Raw genomic sequence first — 27,637 nt, forward strand, 5'->3', positions numbered from 1 at the left:
AACTACTCTCCTCCTCCTTTCCCCCCTCCTCATTGATCGGTGTGGGAGGGGGAAAGGAAATCACAGGGAGAGATGACAGAGAGCAGGGTAGGTTGGGGAAGAGAGAGGGGGAGGGGCTGGGGGAGAGGAAGAGAGTGGAGACAGGGGAAAAGAGAGAATATGGGGAGAGGGAGGGGTTGGGCAGAAAGAAAGGGGGTGGGGGAGAGAGAGGGAGGAGAGAAATGGGGAGGAGTTTGGTTGGCTTGGTTCTCCCCTCCCCAATCAAAAAATGCTTTCTGCTGCCCCTGAGGCAAGGTATTTAGGGTTGTAACTAACTACCGCTCAATGCAGGCTGCACTCCCCCACCTTCTGTTTAGAATAATAATTAATGCTCCATGCAGCTTATTCCTTCCACTTTTTGGAAGCCCCGTGCAGTCCTTTCACTGCTATTTTGGGCTGAACTGCTGCTCTATGCAGGTTACCCTAGTACTATGTTGACATTTTCTTGTCTGTAAGGATCCATTGAGGTCCATATTCAAATGCATTTAGCAGATAACTAAATGAAAATTTGGCCATTTATTCAGCTAAATTCTAGCTGGATAACTGTTTGTGAGAGGCATTCCAGGAGTGGTCTAGAGGTATTCCTGGGAGGAGCTGAATTAGCCAAATAAGTTATCTGGCTAACTCCAATATTCAGAGTTGGCCAGATAAATTACTCTGGTCATCCCATAGACCTGTCCTAAAATTAACTGGATAAACGTATCCAGCTAATTTTAAGACAGCTAGGTATATTTAGCACCGTGGCTGCGCTGCTGAATATACAGCACTAGTTAGCCAGATAACTAGCTAACTAGGAGAACAACTCAATAACTTATTATAGACCTTTTTGTATTTATACCATGCCTTTTCAAAATACATTAGCATTTTTATCTCCACCACGTCCTCTAGGATGGCATTCCAGGCATTTAGGACAGTGATGGTATTCCTGTGCCTACACACTTGGAGCTTGATATCATGACTCCTAATTTTATAGGTTTCTTTCCTTTGAAATAGAATTAATTCTGGTGCATAATTAATACCTTGAATGTAATTAAATGTCTGTATCATCTCTCCTCTAGGGTATACATATGTAGGCCCTTCCGTCTCATCTCATTCGGCTTTGCTTTTGGTTGCTTTTCTCTGGACTGCCTCTAGTCTATTGATCTTCAGAAATTAACACAGTGCTCTAGGTGAGGCCTCACCAATGGCCGTACAGAAAGATTATCATCTTTTTTGCCACTGGTTATTTGGATTTTAGATTTAATTACTCACTTTTTCCAAATCCAAGCATAAGGGAAGTTGCAGTTTAGGTCTGTGGTTATTTCCCTGCCCAAAAGGACTTACAATCTAACTTGTACCTGAGACAATGGAGGGTGAAACGACTTGCCCAAAGTGACAATGGGGTGCTTTGAAAAAGTCCACAGGAGTTATAATGAAGGGTATTCCTACATTGTTTTATTTTAAGAGTATAGAAAACTATTTGCTCATGATTTGTCCTAACCCCAACCCTAAATCCAAAAATTAGTATGTAAAAATATGCCAACTAATATAAGAATATATTTAGGCCCCCTAAGTTAGGTGTCTAGTTCTGAAAATCAATGCTAAGCTCTTAACATTGTTTCCCGCACCCTAACTCCACTCCTGTAGCCACCCAATTTTTAGGCATCTAAATTTAGACTCCTAATTTTATTAGGGGCCTAAATTTATGCACTCAGCCCTAGTGCATTTTCAAAAGGGCTAATTTAGGATCTATACTCCAAATGTTAGGAGCCTAAACCCTTTGAAAATTGGCCCCATAGTGCCAACAGTGTATAGAGCACTGTGATAAGTTCCCTATGACAATGTTCTTTTACACAGAGATTACAATCGAAATTTGAGAACAAGCCACCTGATCAAGGTCACACAGTGAAAGGTAAATAATGAGAATCCAATTGAAGGCTCTCCAGGTTGTCACTCCATTATTCCATCACCTTTTTTCTTCCTGTGTCTCTGTTTTTCCAGTCCCATCTATGCCTCTGCCCTCCACGTGTGCCTGGGAGCTTACCAGCTGTTAAACAATGCTGCCAATCCCCATGTGGTCTGTTCCACCCTACGGCAGGTGATAATCAATCCCAGCTACAAAAATGAAGGGTCCAGTGGAGACATAGCCCTTGTGGAGCTGGAGAACCCTGTGATGTTTACCAGCTATATTCTCCCCGTCTGCCTGTCTGCCTCACCTGTTCCCTTCTTACCAGGGATGAAGTGCTGGGTCACTGGCTGGGGGAACATCCAGGATGGAGGTATGATGTTTTAGGAGGGTGGGTTTTCTCAGATGGCAAATGGGGTAATTATTTACTGATTTGGGGCTTCCTCTTGGAATTAAAAGGGAGTTTTTTAGTCGTCATATCTCTCTGATGCAGCTGCTTGGGGTCAGCTCCTAACACAGCTCTGAGTTCTTGAGGTCTTACAACTGGAGAAGTAAACTTTAGGTGCTTAGTTCTCTGTGCAGGGCAATCTTCCCATGGCTTGTGTATTCATGTAGTAACATAAATAACACCAGACTTCACTCAGATGAAGTTCCAAAACTGTTAACTTTATTTTCACACTACAGTATTTGTTTTAAGAAGCTATAGGAAAATAGCATGCATTATTTTCCATCTTTCAAATAGTTGACTCTCTTCAACTGCTTAAACACATAACACAAATGTCAATGGCCTTCTAGGCACTTATCAACACTATACTCCCTTTTCTGGCCTGCAGTGCAGAATCCACCACAATTTCTCTTACTGGAGGGACCACAGTGGACCTGCTCTATAGCTCGTCTAACCTTATGCAGCTATGACCAAATATCAGTAGTTAGCCGGATAACTTGTATGGCTAATTTGCTCCGCCCCTATCCACCCACTACATGCCCACAAGTTATGTGGCTAACATTTTAGCTGTATAAGTGACTTATGTGGCTAATCGCTGGTTATTGACCTCCCTAATTCTAAGGAATGATAGAGGAGGCAGCCTTGGGATGAAAAAGGAAAAAGTAGTGATAAGTACAAATACAGCCCCTTTTCTTTAAGGCTTAATTTTCCCAAGCCAACAAAAGGATAAGATATCATAGACTGATAACATTGTAGCTTGTGTTTCTACTCTAGTGTTTGCTCATTTCAAGTAATGATGATGTCAGCTTTACACAATATCCTAAGAGATGTCCAGGAGATGAACAGAAACTAAAGCAAGCCTCCACCCCTCAGCCTTACCTTATGATGCATCCTGGTTTGTGATTTGTTTTGTTCTAGTGCCCCTCCCACCACCACAGACTCTTCAGAAGGTTCCGGTGCATTTGATTGATGGTAAAATGTGTGATTTTATGTACCACCTGGAATCGGGGATCAAAATGGAATACAGATTCATCCAGGATGACATGATATGTGCTGGGTACCAGGAAGGACAGAGGGATTCTTGTCAGGTGAGAAGAAGGAATCACAGAACCTTAGAAAACTGGAACTGAATGGACCTCAAGAGGTCGTTTAGAATTATAGAAAGACAGGGTTGAAAGAGACCTCAAAAGATCATTAAGAAACACTGAAAGACAGGAGTGGAAAGAAACTTGAGAAGTCATCTTATTTATTTTATTTTATTTAAAAACATTTCTATACCGTTGCTAGGTTAAATACCATCGCAACGGTTTACATGTAGGCACATATTTAATGTCGATAAAAGTGTACTATAGTACATTCTAACAGGTGCCATTAAAGGTTCGGTTACAATATATCATTAGACATAGTCATTTAGCAAAGTAGATCATTCATTTGTTACCAAGTTGAATGTATTGTTATATTTTAGTTTGCATTTTATGTATTTATAACTAATGTAAAAACTAGGTTTTATTGTAAACCTCTTTAAAGGTGGTCTAACATGTAAATAAACTAAACAAAAATCACTACTTAAAAATAATCACATAGCAATGATGACAGTTAAAAACCAACTGGCCCACTCAGTCTGCCCCAGTTATGCTGGTCTACACTGCTAAAGATATACCCCAACTGCCAGTAGTAGAAACTAGATCACTTGAACAATATCACTTCTTATCCAAGCCTTTTTTGTCTTCCTCTTTAGTTCTCTACTATCCTGAGTTGATGTGGATTTCCATACTTAAGTCAATATCAAACAGCCCCCCTCTTCTTCCTCCTTATCTTACCACCAAGTGTTACAATTATTAAACTACCAAATCTAGGGAGGCTTTTATATTGAACATCTGCCTGCCTAGGTACTGCACCTTTTAGCCATTATAGTCTTTTGTTTAAATGTATTTATATTCTGACTTTCGTGACTGGACAGCCACTTCAAAGTGGATTACATTCAGGTATCGTAGGTTGTTCTCTGTTCCTAGAGGGCTTAAAATTTAAGAGGTAATTTGCAAAGTTGTATTAAGCATTTAATGCACAGTAAATGCCTTAACACAGCAATAACTACCGCACGTTTTTTCCCACTGGCATCATGAGTAATGAGGTGATTAACATGCAAACACATGCTGATTGACTCATTACTAGGCAGAACCATACTTATTTCTACTGCCAGCCCAACCTGTGTGGAAGGGGCTGGGGGAAGTCAGGGTTGCATAAAAGGATATGTGAAAGAGGGATGGGGAATGTGTGAGTGTATTGTAAATCACCAACTCTCATAGACGCCAGTCTTCAGACACTTGGGGTGGATTAGCTTGTTAGGCTTTCAAGCATGCCCCGGTGGCCCAGATAAGTCAATCATGTGGCTGCATTAGCTCCACATAAGAAAACCAGATTCCATGTGGAGCTGTGCTGCTCTGGCTCTCCCCAGTTTCAGCTGCAATGCAATGGTAGGAATGCCTGTAATCTCAGCCAGGGCTTTATTTTTTTTTAAGCCTCAGAGGAAGCGGAACAGAACCAGCATTATGGATCACTTCCATGCCTAAGAACTCTTTGGATTTGACCTGGAGACTCCACATTTAGAGACCCAATTCCGGGTCTCAAAAATCATCCTCCGTCTCCTGCATGGCTGTCTTTTTCACTAGAATATGATGAACCAAGGACAGGCACCAGAGCCGTAGCATGCCTATGACCAATATGGCTTTGGCCTTTGGTGCCATGACCCAAAGGATGCCAGAGTACCATTGGCCAGCTGCATGCTGTCGAGCGTTGTGGAGAAAAAGCGTAGCCCCACTGGAAGCAGCAACATGGCTGGTGGGGCCTAAGAAAGAAGAGCAGTGCAGTCCCGCCAGAAGTGGCAACATGGCTGGGGGACTGGAGGAGGAGCAACGTGTTGTGAACTGCTGGAAGGAGCAGGGTTGGCCTCCGTAGTCTGAAGAAAATACTCCTTTCGTTGGCAGCGGGGACTGAAGAGGAGACTGCTACTGAACATAAGAACATGTCATATTGGGTCAGACCAAGGGTCCATCAAGCCCAGCATCCTGTTTCCAACAGTGGCCAATCCAGGCCACAAGAACCTGGCAAACACCCAAAAACTAAGTCCATTCCATGATACCGTTGCTAATGGTAGTAGCCCCCACCAGTGATGAAAAAACATGATTACTAATGCTGTAGGAGCTGCAGGGCCACTACTTCGTCATTTTGGGCCAAATCATATTTGATCTTGTTCCTGATTTTTGGATAGTGGCCCCTCCTTTTGCCCACAACTTCCAGTAATCCTTATCCTGTGCCTGCCACTGTATCAAATTTTTAATATTAAAGCCTTTGTTTTTCTCTATGTGTTTTTGCAAATGGCATCCTGCAATTCCCACAGTATTGTTTAGTCAGGGCTACTTGCTTAGCTGTCTTATCTTGCCAGTTGTTTCCTTGCTATGCTCTGCACATTTAACTACTGCCAGCCCGAGAGGCAACAAGATAGCTTCTAGCAAAGCTTTAACAAAGGACCACTCCCAATCATTCCCCCATCCACTGCCAAAAACTCTCTCACCTTCCACAATGCCCCACAAGTGAGACACAATCCCCCTCCCCCGGTGAGAGGTCCAGCCTCCAGCACCCCCCACTAGGGATGTGAATCGTTTTTTGACGATTTAAAATATCGTCCGATATATTTTAAATCGTCAAAAATCGTTAGGGCCACGATACAATACCAAGTCCCCCGATTTATCGTTAAAAAATCGTAAATCGGGGGAAGGGGGAGGGCAGGAAAACCGGCACACTAAAACCCCCTAAAACCCACCCCGACCCTTTAAATTAAATCCCCCACCCTCCCGAACCCCCCCCCCCAAATGCTTTAAATTACCTGGGGATCCAGCGGTGGTCCAGAACGGCGGCGGTCCGGAACGGCCCCCTCAATTGAATCCTTTTGTCTTCAGCCGGTGCCATTTTGCAAATTGGCCGCCGCAAAATGGCGGCGGCCATAGACAAAAATGATTCGACGCAGGAGGTCGTTCCGGACCCCCGCTGGACTTTTGGCAAGTCTTGTGGGGGTCAGGAGGCCCCCCCAAGCTGGCCAAAAGTTTCTGGGAGTCCAGCGGGGTTCAGGAAGCGATTTCTTGCCGCGAATCGTTTTCCGTACGGAAAATGGCGCCGGCAGGAGATCGACTGCAGGAGGTCGTTCAGCGGCGGTCCGGAACCCCCGCTGAACGACCTCCTGCAGTCGATCTCCTGCCGGCGCCATTTTCCGTACGGAAAACAATTCGCGGCAAGAAATCGCTTCCTGAACCCTGCTGGACTCCCAGAAACTTTTGGCCAGCTTGGGGGGGCCTCCTGACCCCCACAAGACTTGCCAAAAGTCCAGCGGGGGTCTGGAACGACCTGCGTCGAATCGTTTTTGTCTATGGCCGCCGCCATTTTGCGGCGGCCATTTTGCAAAATGGCGCCGGCTGAAGACAAAAGGATTCAATTGAGGGGGCCGTTCCGGACCGCCGCCATTCTGGACCACCGCTGGATCCCCAGAGGAAGCCAAGGCAAGGTCTGGGGGCAGGCCTTGCCTAGATATAGGCCAGGGCCAGAAGTGAGGAGTAGGGACAGCGCCTGCCGCTGTCCCTTTAAATAGAGGGAGGAGGCGCGCATGCCGCGTCGGCGGAGGATGGACGGCATAGGAGGCAGCGCATCTGCTGCGACTCCCCGCCGTGACCAGGATCCCGGAAGCAAGGGGAATGCCGGCGTGGAGGGGGTCGGCTGTGGGCCTCCGTGACCGGTGCCTCTAACAGCCTTATGCAGATCAAAATTTCAGAAATATTGCTAGAGAAGTTTCTGCCTTGCCACAGTAATCTAGGGGCTCTTTTCATAACTAAAGATTAAGAGAGACTTGTTTTACAAGATTAAAGAAATTCAGTTTTCTTGGGGCAGTGTTATGAGCCTTTGTTTGCAACTACCCAGGGATTTTTTATTTACCATATTTTCCGGTGTATATGTTGCGGCTTTTTTAAAAAAATGTAATCGGTGTGACTTACACACCGGTGTGACTTATAGCAGCTTTTGTTCTCTTTCTTTCTCACCGGTGCATCCATGCCCCACTGACTGATATGGCTTACATACATATAGCTTGTCCATACTCTGTTGACCAAGGTGTCTCTCTCCCAGTGGTGCGTCTGTGCCCTGCCAACCGAAGACAAGACTCAGTGCACTCATGTACGGTACTCTCACGACACCCAGCAGACTCGCATGCGGTGCTCACACTATACTCAGCCTACTCACTTCCCGACTACGCCAAATCCGCGAACCCGATGGAGGACAAACAGGTGTGTCTTATCTACCGGTGCGACCTCTCTACTAACTTTTTCTGCAAAATTGATGTTTATGGAGGGGTGTGATTAAAAGACTGGTGTGACTTATACACCTGAAAATACTGTATTTACTTCCATTTATCAACCACTACTATAAATGCTAAAAGTGGCTTATATCAAACAGTTGTACACATTAAAATTTGCTAACTACACAGCAATCCACCACATAGGTGTCAGCTCTGTGGATGCAGAGGGTACTTGAGATCCCCAATATTGAGTGAACTCCATTGTGTCCAGAGAGGGGTAATTTGTGTTGAGTTTTGAATCCCCGATCATTCTGAAAATTTGGCTCTTATGATCGACTATAATATTTACACAGAACAATAAAATAACATAAGATATTAATTTAAAACACAGTGTACAACACTAAAAACCTACTTTTATGAAATCTGCATCTCCTAAACCCCTTAATCCCCTATTTTACTTCCTCAAGCCCTGAAAATTCTTGGCCAAAAAAACATGCTTTCATTGCCTTCCTATATCTAAGATCATTTCTTTGCAGTCTCGCTTCATGTGGGAGGCTATTCTAACATACAGAAGCCATTCCAGAAAAGGCCCTACCCCTAGATTTTTTGCAGCTGGAATATATTTTTCTTGTCCCAATTTTATGTTTCCTCTCACCTTATCTAGCCCTGGCTTTTCAGTCATGGTTCTTATCCAGGGGCCACAGAACTGAAGCTCGCTGTGGCGTGCAGTCTTACAGAGCCTGAGTCTGGCCAATAGGTGATGCTGTTGAGCACAGTCTAAGGTTTTCCTCCCCCTGGGAGCTGTGAATGCTGCACTGCCCTGGAACTAACCCTGGCATTTCTTTAGTCCTGTAAAATACGTTCTCTCTTATTCTTTAGTTATGAGTCATGAGTTCATGAAAATGTCCTCAGTCTAGGTAATCAGTTTGCTGGCCTAAGCTTGAACTCCTCAGATCCTCACAGTGGAGGTATTGCTTGCAGGTACGTGCCTTGTTATACCTCGATAATTCATTCTAGTGCCTGAGTACTCTCACAGTTCCAAAGTTCTACCTAATGTCTAACTTACATCTCCCAGCTGCAATTTAGCCCATTATCTTATCCTCTTCTCAGTGGAAATGGAGAACATCTGATCACAATCCTCATTTTAAACCCCTCTTAATGTATTTGAAGTTGTCTATCAAGTCACCCTTCAGTCTTCTCTTCTCTAGGCTAAATCCAGCTCCATCAGACTTTCCTCATAGATCATTATGGGAGTTGGGATTGATGAAAACAGGCCAGATCAGTGAACAGGTTTATTTGGCAAGTTTTAAACTACAAAAGAAAATGTTTTGTCACAGGAGTACAACAGGAATGAAAAATCACATCTTTTCAGCTTCAAAGTAAATAGTAAGGAACAATTATCAGTACTATGTAGATCTTTCATTCCATAGGCAGAACATCTAGCACAGGTTTGGAGCTCTACATCTATTCTGAGTCTTAAGCAACAGGCCAAGTTTCTTAAGCTGTCTGATTAGGGGAATGCCTTCACATGGAGATAAAAACAATCAAGAGCTTAAGCTCTGTCGCTGAGCAATTGAATAAACTTTTGAATGGATAATGTGTGTTCTGAAATTATTTTAAATAAAGTAAATACCTACACTACCAATGGTGAAAAATTTTTAAGTGTGTATAAATTTAAAAATATTAAGTGGAGTCAGAGAAAGGTTTCATACATGGTGTAGGTGCCCTGCACCTCCGTAAGGTGAACTTATAATCATCAACCTTCCTCCTCCTCCTCAATAACTTTTAACGATTATTTTTTGAAAATTTTCTATGTGAACTTGTGTTGTCCCTAACAACACCTAAAGGACTCTTCCGTGGCAATATAATTTTTAAATGCGTGACCGCAAAAGTTTACTCCATAATACTCAATGAGAATGTCAATAAAGGGTATAAAAACAGACTTCCCCGATTTTGGTTGGCCCGATGTGTGGCCATTGTTCTTGGTGTACACAGACCATCACAGGTGTTCTATGGGAAGTTCCACTCTTAGGATATAAGATTTGGAGAAAGAGCAACACCGATTGCCAGTCCCATAATGTTGTGTACGCGATCATCTGCACATGTCCCAAGTTATACATCGGACGTACAACTAGACCTATTCGAGTAAGACTCGGGGAACATAAATCACGGTTTACCACATTGAAACTCACTGCACCTATGGTTCAACATCTAGTGGATTCTGGTCACAAAATTTCAGATTTAAAATGGACGATTATTGAGCGAATAAATCCCTCACCACGCGGTGGGGACATACGATCGTTACTCAACACACGAGAAGCCTTCTGGATATTTACATTGAAAACTTCCGTACCCCGAGGCATGAACGATGAGCTCAGTTTCAATACTCTTCTGTAAATGATTAGTAGAGTACAGCGATCACGCCAGCCATCCCGCTCTCTTTTCGCTCCAACGATTAAAATTGTTTGCACCTTTAAAATTTGGAGGCGGGCTTCCGCTGTTTACAATTTTGACAGCTCAGAGTGCTTCTTTCAGGTCCGTGCATCGCATTACCAGCACTTAGAGCGAGTTCTCTTGCAGGTCCGATTGTGACGTCATTAACCTTGTTGCAATGTTGAAGCTTCTCATTGGTTGCTTTCAGCTCCAGCAGTAATATATATAAGGAGCCAGCTCACCTGATAGGTTATTCTTCCTGGCGATCGACAGAGGAAGATCGCCCTGTGGCACAACATCTTGAGCTCAGGAGAAACCGTCGAGGAGAGGGCTGCAGACTCCGTGAAGTTGGTCCTGGTAAACATCGAACCCCCTGAGGAAAGGCATTCTTGTCTGAAACATGTTGGGATAACCTATAAGAAGATGGACATACCAACCAAAATCGGGGAAGTCTGTTTTTATACCCTTTATTGACATTCTCATTGAGTATTATGGAGTAAACTTTTGCGGTCACGCATTTAAAAATTATATTGCCACGGAAGAGTCCTTTAGGTGTTGTTAGGGACAACACAAGTTCACATAGAAAATTTTCAAAAAATAATCGTTAAAAGTTATTGAGGAGGAGGAGGAAGGTTGATGATTATAAGTTCACCTTATGGAGGTGCGGGGCACCTACACCATGTATGAAACCTTTCTCTGACTCCACTTAATATTTTTAAATTTATACACACTATTAAAAATTTTTCACCATTGGTAGTGTAGGTATTTACTTTATTTAAAATAATTTCAGAACACACATTATCCATTCAAAAGTTTATTCAATTGCTCAGCGACAGAGCTTAAGCTCTTGATTGTTTTTGTTCAGTACAGCAGTTCGCGGCATAGGTGTATCTTTTGATATTGATTAGGTTTTTCACATGGAGATAGCCAGTCAAAATGTGATGGCTGCATTCCTACTCTAACCTTAGCCAGCTTGGAGCAGGACAGTTCAGACATTAGGTTGTCTCCTTGTCTATCTATTACAGTCACATTAACTAGACCTCTTAATTTCTGTGGCTTTTCTCAGGACACTTCTAAATTTCATTTGCTTCTCAAAGTAGAGGTTCCAAAACTGGCTACAGTGCACTTTATCAACATCCTCTAATCTATTTTGCCAAAAGGAAATCAAGGGAGGTCATGTCTCATTTTTTTTTCAGGGTGACTCTGGAGGACCTTTGGTATGCAAGACAAAGGACATCTGGTTGCTGGCTGGAGTAGTGAGCTGGGGATATGGCTGTGCCGTGCGCAACCGGCCTGGAGTCTATACTCGGGTTACTATCTACCAAGACTGGATAAAGAAGCATGTGCCAGGACTGGAGTTCAGTGAGGTAGCTACAACTGCCAATACATTCAGTATAGTGAATGTGACTTCACCCAAGCTACCCAATACCAAAGCTACCAATATCTCAGCCACCATTGTTACTACCAATTCAATCACCACTGCTGTAACTACACCCAGCTCAGTCAGTATAATTAACTTTATCAACACTGCTACCACCACTGTAAGCTCACTCAGTTTATCCAATAAAGTCACAGCCATTACTACCACCACCAATGTAATCGTACCCAATTCAGTCAATACCACCAACTACAAGTCAACTATCATTTCCACCACCAGATCAACCACTACTGTTGCAAATAACTCAAAGATCACAGTTCAGAAATTCAAAAATTCTGGTCTATCATCTGCTTCCTTTGCTATTGAAACTATACATCTGGTGATTATTGCTCTGGCTATGTTGCTTCCCTTTCATTGTCAGAACTAGCTACCAGCTAGTAGCTTCTTCCATAGAGAACAAGTGGCATACTGGTTAGAGCAATGGGCTGCGAACAAAAAAACTAAGGTTCAAATCCTGTGTACCCAACTGACACTTGTGACCTTAAGAAAGTCACTTAATCTCTGGTTGCCTTAGGATAATATAATAAAATAGGCACTGAATTTAGCAGACATTTTCTGAACATAAGCTATGCCATGCTGAGTCAGAGCAAAGGTACATTGAGCCTAGCATCCTGTCTCCAACAATAGTCAATCTGGTCAAAAGTATTTGGTGCAACCTAAAGAATAGATCCGTTCCTTGTTACTGACACCTAGGGATAAGCAATGGCTTTCTAAAATGTACTTAACTAATAATGGTTTATGGACTTTTCCTCCAAGAACTTGTCTGAATCCCATTTAAACTTAACTATGCTAGATGCCTTGACCACATCCTTCAGGTAACAAATTCCACAGCCTGATTATTATGCTTTGAGCAAAAACATTTTTCTCTGGTTTATTTTACATCTGCTTCCTATTAGTATCGTGGAGTATCCCCTAGACTTACTATAATCTAAAAGGATAAATAATTGTTCCCTATTTACCTTTTGCACCCACGCTTATGATTTTATAGACTATCATAGTCCTTTCTCAGTCGCCTCTTCCTCAAGCTGAGGAGCCCTAACCTGTTTAACTTCTTTTTGTAGGGGAGCCATTCCGCCTCCTTTATCATTTTTGTTGCTTTTCTCTGTAGCTTTCCTAGTTCCTTTTTATCTTTTTTTGCAAACGGGCAACTAGAACGGTATATGGTACTCCTGGATTGATACAGAGGCATTATGATATTCTCCATTTTACTTTCCATTCCCTTCTGAATCATTCCTAACTTTTGATTTGTTCTTTTGACCCCCGCACACACTGAGCTGAGGAATTCACTAACAATGAACCCAACATTGTGTACCTTTTTTTTCCCCTAGATGCATCACTTTGTAGTCATTCATGTTAAATTAGAGATGTGAATCGGAACCGGAATCGGTTTGGATTCCGGTTCCGATTCACATGTGGGTTTTTTTCCATCGGGCCCGACCGCGGTTTTGTTTATCGGCTGCGCCCGAGCCGATAAACAAAAAACCCACCCCGACCCTTTAAAACTAATCCCTTTGCTTCCCCACCCTCCAGACCCCCCCAAAAACATTTTACAGGTACCTGGTGGTCCAGTGGGGGTCCCGGGAGCGATCTCCCGCTCTCGGGCCATCGGCTGCCACTAATAAAAATGGCGCTGATGGCATTTGCCCTTACCATGTGACAGGGTATCCGTGCCATTGGCCAGCCCCTGTCACATGGTAGGAGCACTGGATGGCCCGCACCATTTTTAAAGATGGCGCCTGACATCCAGTGCTCCTACCATGTGACAGGGGCCGGCCAATGGCACGGATACCCTGTCACATGGTAAGGGCAAAGGGCCATCGGCACCATTTTGATTAGTGGCAGCCGACGGCACCCTCCCAACCCCCCCAAATGTTTTTGGGGGGGTTGGGAGGGTGGGGGAAGCTAAGGGATTAGTTTTAAAGGGTCAGGGTGGGTTTAGGGGTTATTTTTGTGTGCCTTTTTTCCCGCCCTCCCCCAAAACGATAAGAGAACCCCCACAAACAATATCGTGGGGTTTTCCTATCATTTTGGGGGAGCCCCCGATCTCTGACGATTTGAAAATATCGTCCGAAGCCCGATTCACATCCCTATGTTAAATTGCATCTGCCATTTAGATGCACAGCCCTCCAGTCTCACACGGGTTTTCTGCAGTTGCTAACAGTTTGCTCATGTTTTAACAAATTTAAATAATGTGGTATCATCTTACTTGTTGCTCTCTTTTCCAGATCATTTATGAATATGTTAAACCACACAGGTCTCAGTGCAGGTCCGTGGGGCCTTTCATTATTTATCTTTTGCCATTAGGAAAACTTGGCAGGTCAATCGCAAAAAGTGGGTTATGCACCTCTGCCAGCACATAGAGATGGAGCAAAAGCTGATGCCATGGCTATATAGTCCTGGCCTGACATCAGCCTGCCAATATTCTCTGTCTTCAGCAGACGGTGGACATGCATTTTCCTTCAGGGGATTCCCTGTGAGTAAAAAACAAAAAACGAAGAAAAGAAGAAAGAATTTGGAAAGGAGATATCGGAAAGACGAGATGTTTATGTAGCATCACTTGCCTCCTGAGGTGATACCGTGTGGTCCTTCCCTCAGTAGAGTGCCTTCAGTCCGGTAGCCTTACCGGCTTGGACCTAAATTGGAATTAGCGGTTGCAGGCTGAGAGAGGCTCGGTGGTGAAGGCTTTAGTCCTCCCCCCCCCGGGCCCCTGCAGCTGGGACACGTTCCTGTTCTCAGCTAGGGAGGGCTAAACTCAGGTAAGTTTTTTACTTAAAAAAACAAACAAACAGCGGAAAGTAAGAAAGCAGGAGAAGGTCTGTTTCCTTGGCGTTCGGCTGTCCTATTCACGTCTTTGAGGTGTTCTGTGAGGTAAGAAGATAGTGCAGACATGGCAGGTTGAGCAGCCGTTTGGCTAGGCCACGCTCCCAGGCTTCTCCAATTTTGGCACGTGGTAGGCTGAGGGGGTACTTTCATGCATTTTTTGCTGCGGGCCATCGGCGCACTTGAGTGACCATGTGCGCTTCCATTCTCGTCTGTGCATCCAGTTTGGGCATTCTTCCTTCTGGATGCACATCTTGTGCGTCCAGCTTAGGCATCGGTACTGGATGTCCAGTTTGGGTGAATAAACCTAAGCGCCTATCTATTTGTGCTGCATGGCACATCCGGGCCATTCAGTTGGAGCTTTCTTTAAGCCTGTGTCAGCACTGCCTGGATGCTCAGGGAGATTTACCTCCTTTTGATTTTGCCAGCAATGGTCCAGCTCCTCGATCTGAGGGGAGTGGGACTGAGGGAGACATGATAGGGGTGTCCCTTCCCTTGATTGATCCATGGATCGAGTCTTCAGGGGACACTGGCTCTCAGGACGTCAGTTTCGGTCATATGGGGCCTGGAATGGAGCTGTCCTCCTTTTCCTCGGTAGAATTCTTCCAGGGATTGCAGACATTTCTACAGGCTGGTTTTCTGAATCGGCAACACTTACTAAGGTAGTTCTGTGCGTTCCAAGTACTCTTCCACCTATCTCCATGGTCAAGCGCCATGGTGCAGTGCGGTCTGACAGAGCTCGAATGCAGATGGATCATGATGATACCGATAATGGTGGGGGTGGCTCTCTTGGTGAGGAAGAGGACATTCTCTCAGATTTGCAACCATAAGGAACCCTGGGCAGGAGTTCCTAATATGGAACCTAACATTGTGTAACTACAGCATGTGTTATATTTCCCTATATACATCACCTTGCACTTATTCACATTGGGGTAGATTTTTTAAAAAAGCGCGATCGCGTACTTTTGTTTGCGCAGCAGGCGCAAACAAAAGTACGCTGGATTTTATAAGATACGCGCATAGCCGCGCGTATCCTCTAAAATCTTGGATCAGCGCGCGCAAGGCTGCCGATTTTGGGCAGCCTGCGCGCGCCGAGCCCCGCAGCCTGCCTCCGTTCCCTCCCCTCACCTTCCCCTCCCTTCCCCTACCTAACCCACCCCCCCGGCCCTATCTAAACCCCCCCCCCCTTACCTTTGTCCCTAGATTTACACCTGCGAGAAGCAGATGTAAATCTACGCACGCCAGCGGACTGCTGGCGCGCCGTCTTCCGACCTGGGGGTTGGTCCGGAGGCTTGGACCACACCCCCGGGCCGGTGCCACACCCCCGGTCCCGCCCCCGAAACGCCGCGTCCCGCCCCCGAAACACCGCGTCATCCGGTCCCGCCCCTGACACGCCCCCTTCGAAAAAACCCCGGGACCTACGCACATCCCGGGGCTCTGCGCGCGCCGGCGGCCTATGCAAAATAGGCATGCCGGCGCGCAAGGCCCTGCTCTCATAAATCCGGGCAGATTTACGCGAGCAGGGCTTTTAAAATCCGCCCGATTAAATTTCATCTGCCATTTGGATGCCTAATTTTCCAGTCTCACAAGGTCCTCCTGCAATTTATCACAATCAGCTTGTGATTTAACTACTCTGAATAATTTTGTATCATCTGCAAATCTGATTACCTCACTTGTCATATTCCTTTCCAGAGCATTTATAAATATAGAGGTAAATCTTAAAAAAGTACGCACACTTTTGTTCGCACAACCAGCGCAAACAAAAGTACGCCGCGCGTATCTTATAAAATCCAGGGTCGGCGTGCGCAAGGCTGTGCAAAATCGGCAGCCTGTGCGCGCCGAGCCACGCAGCCTGCCTCCGTTCCCTCCAAGGCCACTCCGAAATCGGAACGGCCTTGGAGGGAACTTTCCTTCCGCATCCTCCTACCTTCCCCTATCTAACCCACCCAGCCCTGTGCGCGTAAATCCGGGAGGATTTGCACGCAGGGCTTTTAAAATCTACCCCATATTGAAATTGAAAAGCACGGGTCCTAGTACAGATCCCTGAGGCACTCCACTGTATACCCTTTTCTACTGAGAAAATTGACCATTTAATCCTACTCTCTGTTTCCTGTCTTTTAACCAGTTTGTAATCCATGAAAGGACATCGCAACCTATCCCATTACTTTTTACTTTTCTTAGAAGCCTCTCATGAGGAACTTTGTCAAATGCCTTTTGAAAATCCAAATACACTGCATCCAATGGTTCACCTATATCTACATGTTTATCTTTAAAAAAAGTGAACCATGTACTGCTAAGCGACTGTTGACTTTCCCCTTTATTCTGTATAAAACTGCTCTATCTCCTTTTTAAAGATTAGTGTGAGCAGCTTGGTTCCACCCTGATTAAGGTGGAGCCCATCCCTTCGGAAAAGACTCCCCTTCCCTAAAATGTTCCCCAGTTCCTTACAAAACTGAATCTCTCTTCCTTGCACCATCGTCTCATCCATGCATTGAGATTCTGGAGCTCTGCCTGTCTCTGGGGACCTGCACGTGGAACAGGGAACATTTCAGAGAATGCTACCCTGGAGGTTCTGGATTTAATCTTTCTACCTAAGAGCCTAAATTTGGCTTCCAGAACCTCCCTCCCACATTTTCCTATGTCGTTGGTGCCCACATATACCACGACAGCCAGCTCCTCCCCAGCAATGTCTAAAATCCTATCTAGGTGACGCGTGAGGTCTGCCACCTTCACACACCAAGCTGGTTATTTGACCTTTGGGGTTGCCCATTAATTGACTTGTTCTCATCAGAAAGCAACAGGAAGGTCAACAAAGTTTGCTGCATTCTTCGAAGCAAAATCAGTTTCATTCCAGATGCTTTTCTGCTGATGTGAGATGCAGATCTGCTGTATGCATTTCCACCACTTTCACTCATCCTCATTGCCCCAGCATAGCCCAAACAGTTGTGGTTCTTCTACTTCATCAAGTTGTCAGTCCACCCTCCAATCTCTCTGGGAACCAACCCAGCCCTACTTACGCAGGAGGAGGGTTGTCTATGTTACCAGAGCCTCTCCTCCTTCAGCTTGATGGCATGGATATTGAGCACTCAGTAGTATCCTTGTTGTCACTATCCAAGGAGGTTGAGAACATAGTGATTTTATTTATTTATTTATTTATTTAAACATTTTTCTATACCGTCGTTCAGTGGGGACCGTCATAACGGTTTACATTAAGGCACATAAAAATGATGCTAAAGAATATTAAGTTACACAGGTGCCATTAAGAATCGGTAACATAGTTTTTAAACAATATTAATTGGTAAGTTTAATGAATCATGTCCATTTCTCATTGTATCAGATTAGCTTTATCATTGTACTTTTATCCTTTATTGATGAACTTACAAAGGAAACTTAAGCTAAATAAATAAAATTATACACATATTGGGGTAGATTTTCAAAAACGGCGCGTTGGCGTACTTTTGTTGGTGCTCCAGGTGCAAACAAAAGTACGCGGGATTTTAGTAGATACGCGCGTAGCCGCTAAAATCCTGGATCGGCGCGCGCAAGGCTACCGATTCCGTGTAGCCGGTGCGCGCCGAGCCGCGCAGCCTACCTCCGTTCCCTCCGAGGCCGCTCCGAAATCGGAGTGGCCTCGGAGGGAATTCGCTAATGCCCTCCCCTCACCTTCCCCTCCCTTCCTCTACCTAACCCACCCCCCCGGCCCTGTCTAAACCCCCCCCCCTACCTTTGTTGGGGGATTTACGCCTCCCAGAGGGAAAAGTAAATCCCCGCGCGCCAGCGGGCCACTGGCGCGCCTAGACGTGACCCAGGGGTGGTTCCGGAGGGCGCGGCCAGGCCCCCGGGCCCGCCCCCGAAACGCCGTGTCCCGCCCCGAAAACGGCGCGCCGCTCGGCCCCGCCCCCGACCCGCCCCCCTCGGAAAACCCCGGGACTTACGCGAGTCCCGGGGCTCTGCGCGCGCCGGTAGGCCTATTGAACATAGGCGCACCGGCGAGCAGGGCTCTTAAAATCCGCCCCATTGATTTTGGTTATGTTTGTTGTTCAATTGTTTGTTTGTACCTGCTTTCCCCTGGGTACTATTCTCCTTTCTCTTTTTGATACGCTTGTTTAAAGAGCCAGGTTTTTAAATTTTTTCTAAAGGTTTTGTTGTTACTTTGTAGTCTTAGCTCCAAGGGCATGCTGTTCCATAGTATGGGTCCTGCCAAGGATAGTGCTCTTTTTCTTACTTGTGTTAGTCTTGCTGTTTTGATTGATGGAATAGTAAGACGTGCTTTGTTGGCTGATCTCAGGTTTCTATTTAGGACGTGTACACGAAGGGCTGTGTTCAGCCAATCTGCTTTTTCATTATGTATTAATTTATGTATGGTGCATAGTGTTTTGTACTGAATTCTTTGTTCAATGGATAGCCAGTGTAACTCCACCTGAAGGGAAAAAGCCCTTAAATGGAAACATTTCTCATCTTCCTTGGTGTCAGATGAGCTCTGTGGACCTGTTCACTTGTAATTCCAAGGATCTGCTTCAGTACTTGTTCTCTATGTCCTGAATGGGTCTTAGTACATCATCAGTGAAAGTACATCTTACTGACATCACTATTTACCATGCTCAAACAGATAGAAAGCTGATATCCCTTCAACTAATATCAAAATTTATGAAGGGCTTATGACATACAGAGCTTCCAGTTGCAAAACCACCTATGCCATGGGATCTCAATATTGTCTTAGTACAACTAATGAAACCTCCATACGAGTTGCTGGAGTCAGCATTCTGCAAGTTTGTTACGTGGAAAGTGGTGTTCTTAGTTGCTATCACTTTGGTTAGAAGAGTTAGTAAACTACGTACTTTAGTTTCTTACTCTCCGTACCTGCAATTTTTTCACAATATGATGGTGCACTGCATCCATCCTAAGTTTCTACCTAAAGTGGTTTCTGCATTTCACATGATTTAAGCTATTGTTTACCCACATTCTTTCCTAGACCACATGCATACAAACGAGGGAATGCTCTCCATTTGGTGGACTATAAGTGGGCTTCTCAACTGTTTGTATACTACAATTCTAACAGACTGGGTCTGGCTGTTGCCAAATGTACCGTGTCCAACTGGCTAGCGGACCTTATAGCACAATGTTATGTGTTGGATGGCCTTCTGATCACAAATTTGGTTAAGGCTTATCAAGTAAGAGCCATGGCTACATCAGTTGCTCACCAAAGAGCCATCTGTATTGAAGACATCTGCAAAGCTACAGTTTAGTTGTCAGTTAACACCTTCACATCCCACTACTGTCTGGACAATCTATCAAGAAGTGACAGCAGCTTTGGGTAAACAGTTCTGCACAGCCTATTCAATCAGTAGCCCATTCTGTATGAGGGATCTGGGTTGCTTATTCGATATATAGAGAATAACTTTAAAACAAGTGTGCGTGCACCCATATACACACACCTATGTGTGAGAGCACATATGTGCATAAATTTTATATCGCCTGCACAATATGGGGCAGATTTTCAAAGTGGTATGTGCGTAAGATACGCATACCCCCTGAAAACCTGCCCCAAGCTTCCCCTGTGTGCGCCGAGCCTATGTTGAATAGGCTCGGCGGCACACGCAAGCCTTGGGACGTGCGTAAGTCCCGGGGCTTTGTTGGGGGCGTGTCACGGTAGCTTGTCATCCGGGGGCGGGGCCGCGAGCGTGGTTCCGGCCTGGGGGCGTTTCCGGGGCATGGCTGAGGCCTCCGAAACTGCTCCCGGGCCGTGAAATTGTCACCGGTGGCTGGCTGGCGCGCGCAAGTTACACCTGCCTTTGGCAGGCGTAACTTTTATAATAAAGGTAGGGGAGGTTTAGATAGGGCTGGGGGGTGGGTTAGGTAGGGGAAGGTGGGGGAGGCGGAGGGAACGGGCAGCGTGCGCAGGGCTTGATGCGCGCAAGGTGCACAAATGTTCACCCCTTTGCGCACGCCGACCCCGGATTTTAAAAGATACGTGCTCGCATATTTTTTTTAAATCTGCCCCTATACGCCTATTCGCATATATGTGCTCCTGATTTTAAGCATTTACATGAGAAAATGTTATTTGCGTATTTTCCTTATCATTTGTTGGATTTTAAACATGCAAGTCAGCACATTTTGTAACATGAGAGTGAGAAGGAAATTACCAGTTTTACCAATTAGTCCATCAGTTTGCCCAGTCTAGCTCTAGATCATCTAGACTCCCGCTGGTTATTCAGCCTGCACTCCCCCCAGTTTACCCTGACCCTTTACCCAGTCAGTATTTGGCTATAAAGAATTCTATTCTGACTTAAACCTGATAAATAGTAGAAGTAAATATGCGCAGATAACAGCCGTACATGCTCCGCATGCACAGGTTATAAAATTGTAACTTATATGCATAATGTTGGCCCCGCCCTGGAACACCCCATACTCACCCCTAAACTGCCCCTTTTTTATGTCACAAATTTATTTGTGCACCAGTACATGCATGTGTATGTGCAAGGTTTTTTAAAAAAAAGCACTAGTGTGAATATGCGCTGTTTGCGCGCGCATCTGCTACTTTGTGCATGTGCATCTCTTTTAAAATTCACCTTTAGGTGCTCTGCATAGCAACCTTCAGCTTGGGATTCCCCACATGTCCTGGCTAATTTAATCGTGCTTGTTAATGGAGAAGCAAATTTGCTTAGCAGAAACAGGGTTCTCAGTAGGCAGCAGGATGAATTAGCCATGCTTCCTGGAGAGTTCACTATCGAGCTAAAGCTAAGCTCTACAATGGACAGAGGGGTTAATGAGGCAGCAAATGTTCAAGAACTCTCATACATGCAAACTTTACTGAGCTAGAAAGATGGGTCCGTTTGGAGGGGTTGGATGACGTCACCCATGCGTCATGGCTAATTCATTTTGCTGTCTACAGAGAATGCTGTTTATTGTAGGAAAACACTTTTTTAGTATTATGCCAGTGTGATAACAGATCTGGTGCAGTAGTGCATCATGGACTCTGGAGATCTAAATCCTGGTTCCCCGCACCCAAGAACTTCAGGTCTGAGAGTCTGGACCACACAGGCACGGCACCTTAGACTAACATTGGCTGCAGAAATGTTAGCTGATGTTACTCCACCTCAGACCAGGAGTTAAATTTCCAGCATTAAAAATGCTTGCCGTAAATCTTCAGGATTTCACATACTTCCCTGCATTGGGGAGTAACTGCTATTGCCGTCATTAATATTGGATTTGAATGCAGGCATACTATGTGTACAAATTTTTAAATGCACACTTTTGTGCATAAAACTCTGTTAAATCAGGACTACAGTTTGTGTACAATAAATTTGCACACAACCATGTGTTAAAATGTGTACACAGTATAGTACAATTTATTACATCAGCCTCTTAGATTATGAGCTCATTGAGGAAGAGACTTAATGTATCTGAATTTGAATAATGCTGCAAAATAGTTGTACATGCAAGCCATCTTGAGCATCTTTTTGCAAAGGGAGCTAAAAACCCCCAAATTATTATTTTTCTATCCCTACTGTCAACTTCTAAGATTTTCCCATCCTGTAATTGATTTATCACCATGTACCAATAAAGTTCAACTTTTATAAGCATTACATAGTTACTCACTCCTGTGCTTGTTATTTGAAATATCTTGCAACTGCTGATAAAAATCTGTCTAGGTAAGATGCCAAGGACTGGGATGTGTTTGCAAATACAGATGGGAGAAGGGGGAACTTAATCATGTAGCGCTCTCCCAAAGTAGACGTTAGATTTTTGTAAGGAGGCTATGAATGAAGCAGCTGTAATCACCTGGGACATTTCCATTCCAACCGATAAATAGCTTTATACAAGACAACCGAACTTTGTGGTAAAGAAAAAAAAACATAAGAAAAGCATTGATAATTAATAGAAGCGTCAGTACCAAGTGACTATTCTGTAGTATATATGGAGAGAGAGAAGATCTTAAAGTACTAAGAGATGCAATCAGAGACAAAATAAGCCAGAAAGATACAGAAATATTCCCACATGTATGGGGTGCCACAGACCTGATCTAGATATGTTGTCTGTATATATTGCACCCTCTGAATGTTGAAATCGGCGGTCAGCAGGCCGCTCCTGCAGACCGCCGCTCTTACCTCCAGCCCTGGGCCTGAGAATACCGATGATGCAAAGGCCACTCCCACGAATGCTTCCGATGCTGCCGCTCCAGCATTCTCTCCTTGCTACTTCCTTAGACACGAGTGTCACTCAGAGATTTAAAGGGAAAAGCTCTGTGGCCCCTGAGGATGATGTCAGGAGTGCAGGCCTACAAAAGGCCCTTGCCTGCCTGCAGTCTTTGTCTTAGCAACAACTTGCACCTGCCTCCAGTGGTGCAAGTTGCCAGCATCTTTGTTACTGTATCTCCAGTTCTAGTTTGTCTACATCTTTAGCTCCAGCTTGTCTATGTCTTCAGTTTAGCTTGTCTATGTTTTCGGTTCCATTTTCTCTACGTTTCCAGTTCTAGCTTGTCTCTGTTCCATTTTCTTTCAGCCTTTATTTATTTATTTTAGTTTTTTCTATACCGGCATTCGTGAGGGTATCACATCATGCCGGTTTACAATAAACAGTGGGGTGATAAACGGAAACAGTGAACGAAATAAATTAATAGGTGCTAAAAAATAACATAGTTACAGTTACAATAAAACAGGGAGGCGTAAAACTAGGAGCAAGAAGAAAATGATAGGAACTTTAACATAGAATGTTAACCTGAAGTATGACGGGGTACAATATAAAGCATTTTGTGATTTACAATGACTTGTTCATTTGAGGTAATTGCGGTTTTAAACATAAGGGTGGAGAATAGAAGGTAGAGTTTTTTACATAAGGGTAGAGATCAGAAGTAATGGTTTTCTGGATATTGGTAGTGCTTGAAAGTTGGTTGTAGATGAGTAATGAGTTTAATCAGAGTCTGGGAAGGCTTGTTTGAAAAGCCACGTTTTGAGTCTTTTCCTGAATGTTGGGAGGCAAGGTTCCTGCCTTAGCTCCGTTGGGATAGAGTTCCAAAGAGGAGGTCCTCAGTCTTCAGCTCCGACATTCTTCTTCTTCAGCCTCTGTGGTCCTAGTCTTCTTGTCTGTCCTGGTTGCCTCTTCAGTTCTTCAGTATGCTTCTCCTGCTTGTTTTGCCCATGCCTGAAAGCCTGCCTTGCCTGTCTATCCCCCCTTTACCTTTCGGATGGATATTGACCTCGGCCTGACTCTTTCCTGACCGACGCCTGCCTTCGACCATAGCCTGCCAGCAGATATGCCTTGCCTTGTCCTGTACCAACCCTGCTACATCCACAGATTTCATCAAAAGCAGAGGCCTCCAAATAAGACCTGCCAGCTCCGATGCCCAAAGGTTCAACCTGAGGGGAATGTGGGCTTGTAAAGTCAAAGCTCCAGTTGGGCCTCTGCCTCGTTTGAGTCCGCCTGCCGACAGTGGGGACCTGCAGGACTCCACCCTGCAGGTAGTGTCAACTCTGCCTTGGCCCAAAGATCCATTCCTGCAACACTGAACTTCAGAAGGAGGCTGTTTGGCACAATGCAAGTATTAAGAAGAGCACTAGCAGTTAATTTGAGAGATTGAGTTCATTCCCAGCATACCCTGGCTTATGAATGAGATTCATTCTTGTCATGGTATGAGCAAAACAACCCCATTTGGAGACACTGCAGCACATAAGCTACTAGTCAGTGGTGGCAGCCAAGAAGGCAAATAGAATGCTCGGGATAATTAGGAAAGGAATGGAGAATAAAACAGAGTATATCATAATGCCTCTGTATTGCTCCATGGTGAGACCTCATCTTGAGTACTGTGTGCAGTTCTGGTCATTGTATCTCAAAAAAGATATAGCAGAATTAGAAAAGCTACAGAGAAGGGTAACCAAAATTGTAAAGAGGGTGGAAAGATTCCCCTATGAGGAAAGTCTAAAGAGGTTAGGACTCCAGTTTGGAAGAAACATGCCGAGGGGGAGATATGATAGAGATCTGTAAGGTAATGAGTGGAGTGGAACGAGTAAATATTAATCGGTTGTTTACTCTTGAAAAGAGTTCAAAGACTTGGTGACACAGAAGTTATTATGTGATACATTTAAAACTAATAAGAGAAAATATTTTTTTACTCAATGCTTAATTAAGCTTTGGAATTTATTGCCAGAGGATATGGTGAAAGCTATGGGGCGGATTTTAAAAGGCGCGCGAATAGCCTACTTTTGTTTGCGCTCCAGGCGCAAACAAAAGTACGCTGGATTTTAGTAGATACGCGCGGAGCCGCGCGTATCTGCTAAAATCCTGGATCGGCGCGCGCAAGGCTATCAATTACGTATAGCCGGCGCACGCCGAGCCGCGCAGCCTACCCCCGTTCCCTCCAAGGCCGCTCCGAAATCGGAGCGGCCTCGGAGGGAACTTTCCTTTGCCCTCCCCTCACCTTCCCCTCCCTTCCCCTACCTAACCCACCCGCCCGGCCCTGTCTAAACCCCCCCCCTTACCTTTGTCGGGGGATTTACGCCTCCCAGAGGGAGGCGTAAATCCCCGCGCGCCAGCGGGCCTCCTGCGCGCCGGGCCGCAACCTGGGGGCGGGTACGGAGGGCGCGGCCACGCCCCCGGACCGCCCCGGGCCGTAGCCACGCCCCCGTACCCGCCCCCAAAACGCTGCCGACACGCCCCCGAAACGCCGTGACGACCGGGCCCGCCCCCGACACGCCCCCCTCGGAGAACCCCGGGACTTACGCGAGTCCCGGGGCTCTGCGCGCGCCGGGAGGCCTATGTAAAATAGGCTTCCCGGCGCGCAGGGCCCTGCTCACGTAAATCCGCCCGGTTTTGGGCGGATTTACGCGAGCAGGGCTCTGAAAATCCGCCCCTATTAGTATAGCTGTGTTTAAAAAAAGTTTGGACAAGTTTCTAGAGGAAAAGTCCATAAACCATTATTAAGGTGGACTTGGGGAAACCCACTGCTTATCCCTGAGATAAGCAGCATGGAATCTGTCTATCCTTTGGGATCCTGCCAGGTGCTTGAGACCTGGATTGGCCACTGTTAGAAACAGGATACTGGGCTTAGTAGACCTTTGGTCTGGCCAGTATGGCAAATCTTATGTTATATTAACTCTTTATGAGGAAAGATAATTGGAGTTAGAGTTAATCATTCTGAGAAGCTTTTCTTTTTTTCTCTTAACCATGAATGTTTAAAGTTCATTGTCACCTACTCAAAAGGGTGTCTTCTAAACAAACATCTAACAGCTGAAAATAAAAAAAACAAATAGGCTTACAAATAGTAAGGATTCTGTTTGTGAACATTAACAAAACTGCTGCTGAATAAAACCTGAATCTGTCATAGAAGTGGAGTGGTATTCACTCTGTATTTGATTATTAAATGGTATCTCTTTTTAAAAAGACATGATTTTAACTGCAAATGCCACTAACTTTCAAATGATAATAAATTATTTAAAGTAGTTTGACTGCCGTGTTAGTCCCCTTGAATGCACAGAAAGAAAAGTTAATAACTAAAACAAAAAAGAAATTTAAGGTGATATCTTTTTATTGGACTAACTACATTTCTTGACTAGTTTTCGAGAATGAATACTCTCTTCTTCACATCAGAATTCAAATTTTTTTTGTATTGTTTTTATTTTGTTTTTGCATTTATTGTTTTTGTCTCTATGTTGACTGAGTATTTTTATTTGATATTATTTGATTTACTGAGTTCATGAAACTCACTTTTATTGTACATCACCTTGATTGTTTTTAAGAAAGGTGATTCATTAAATCTATTAAACATTAAACATGAGATTACCAGTAAATATAAAGTGTTGTGTCTGCCATAAGTGAATCATAAAAGGCATTCTAATGATAGGGTGAAGAGGAAGGAGAGGGAGGAAAAGGTGAGGAGGGTTTGATGGGTAATAGAAGGTGACAGGCAGTATAATTTTATGACATATATACTGTATTTTCCAGTGTATAAGTCGCACCACTCTACAAACAGCCATTTTAACAAAAGAATTGGTAGATAAGTTGCACCTTTGTATAAGACGCACCTGCTTGTACAGAGTCTTATTCGTTTATGCTATTTTTTCCAATGCAAAAATAAATTTAACATGTAATCTAAACGACGTTTTCATTATAGCTATCCTTTCAGATTGTACTCGGGATGGGAGAGTGGGGTGATGGAGGGTTGAAAATGTTGGAAAATTGTGGAAAAGTTGCAATATCAATGATTTTATTTTTATATTTGAACTTTGTCAATAAAAAGTTTGGAAAAAAATACTAAATTAATGTTTATTTGTAAAAAATAACTTTTTATAATACATTTGAAACTTTAAGGTAACTGTTTATTTAAAACATTTTAAACTGTAAGGTCATTTTTCATTTTTTGGATTTTCCTTAGTTATACCTCAATATCACTGCCTAATCAGATTCAGTTTGTGAGGCAAAGCCATCAAAGTTTTCACCTTCCGTGTCACTCAGAAAGAGTCCAGGTATCTCAGGCTTCAGTGTCATCGGGACATTACCATTGTCAGACTCACTGCTGTTGTCTAATGTGTCACCACCACCATCATTCTCAGAAGCAGATGTGATGAGACCAGCTTTCTTAAAGCCTGCTGTTATGGAACATAAGATCATGCCATACTGGGTCAGACCAAGGGTCCATCAAGCCCAGCATCCTGTTTCCAACAGTGGCCAATCCAGGCCATAAGAACCTGGCAAGTACCCAAAAACTAAGTCTATTCCATGTTACTGTTGCTAGTAATAGCAGTGGCTATTTTCTAAGTCATCTTAATTAATAGTAGATAATGGACTTCTCCAAGGACTTATCCAATCCTTTATTAAACACAGCTACACTAACTGCACTAACCACATCCTCTGGCAACAAATTCCAGAGTTTAATTTTGCGTTGAGTGAAAAAGAACTTTCTCCGATTAGTTTAAATGTGCCACATGCTAACTTCATGGAGTGCCCTCTAGTCTTTCTATTATCTGATAGAGTAAATAACCGATTCACATCTACCCGTTCTAGACCTCTCATGATTTTAAACACCTCTATCATATCCCCCCTCAGCCGTCTCTTCACCAAGCTGAAAAGTCCTAACCTCTTTAGTCTTTCTTCATAGGGGAGCTGTTCCATTCCCCTTATCATTTTGGTCGCCCTTCTCTTTACCTTCTCCATCGCAATTATATCTTTTTACAGAAATCGAATTCCACGCCTCATTGACTATTTGGCCACCTCGCCAAATGATGCGTGTCTGATGTGCCCTGTTGT

At 44.4% G+C, this 27,637-nt stretch overlaps 1 protein-coding gene across 1 annotated transcript in view; it reads left to right on the top strand.

Moving 5' to 3' along the window:
* The window catches only part of LOC115094689 (transmembrane protease serine 9-like), a 77,478-nt gene that overhangs the window by 23,736 nt on the left and 26,105 nt on the right, over positions 1-27,637 (top strand). The window contains exons 4-6 of the mRNA XM_029607940.1: positions 2,020-2,297; positions 3,288-3,457; positions 11,337-11,681. Coding sequence (XP_029463800.1) covers positions 2,020-2,297; positions 3,288-3,457; positions 11,337-11,681 — 793 coding nt within the window. The remainder of the gene's footprint in view (positions 1-2,019; positions 2,298-3,287; positions 3,458-11,336; positions 11,682-27,637) is intronic.

The sequence above is a fragment of the Rhinatrema bivittatum genome, chromosome 6 (genome assembly GCF_901001135.1).
Source record: "Rhinatrema bivittatum chromosome 6, aRhiBiv1.1, whole genome shotgun sequence".
Taxonomy (NCBI): domain Eukaryota; kingdom Metazoa; phylum Chordata; class Amphibia; order Gymnophiona; family Rhinatrematidae; genus Rhinatrema; species Rhinatrema bivittatum.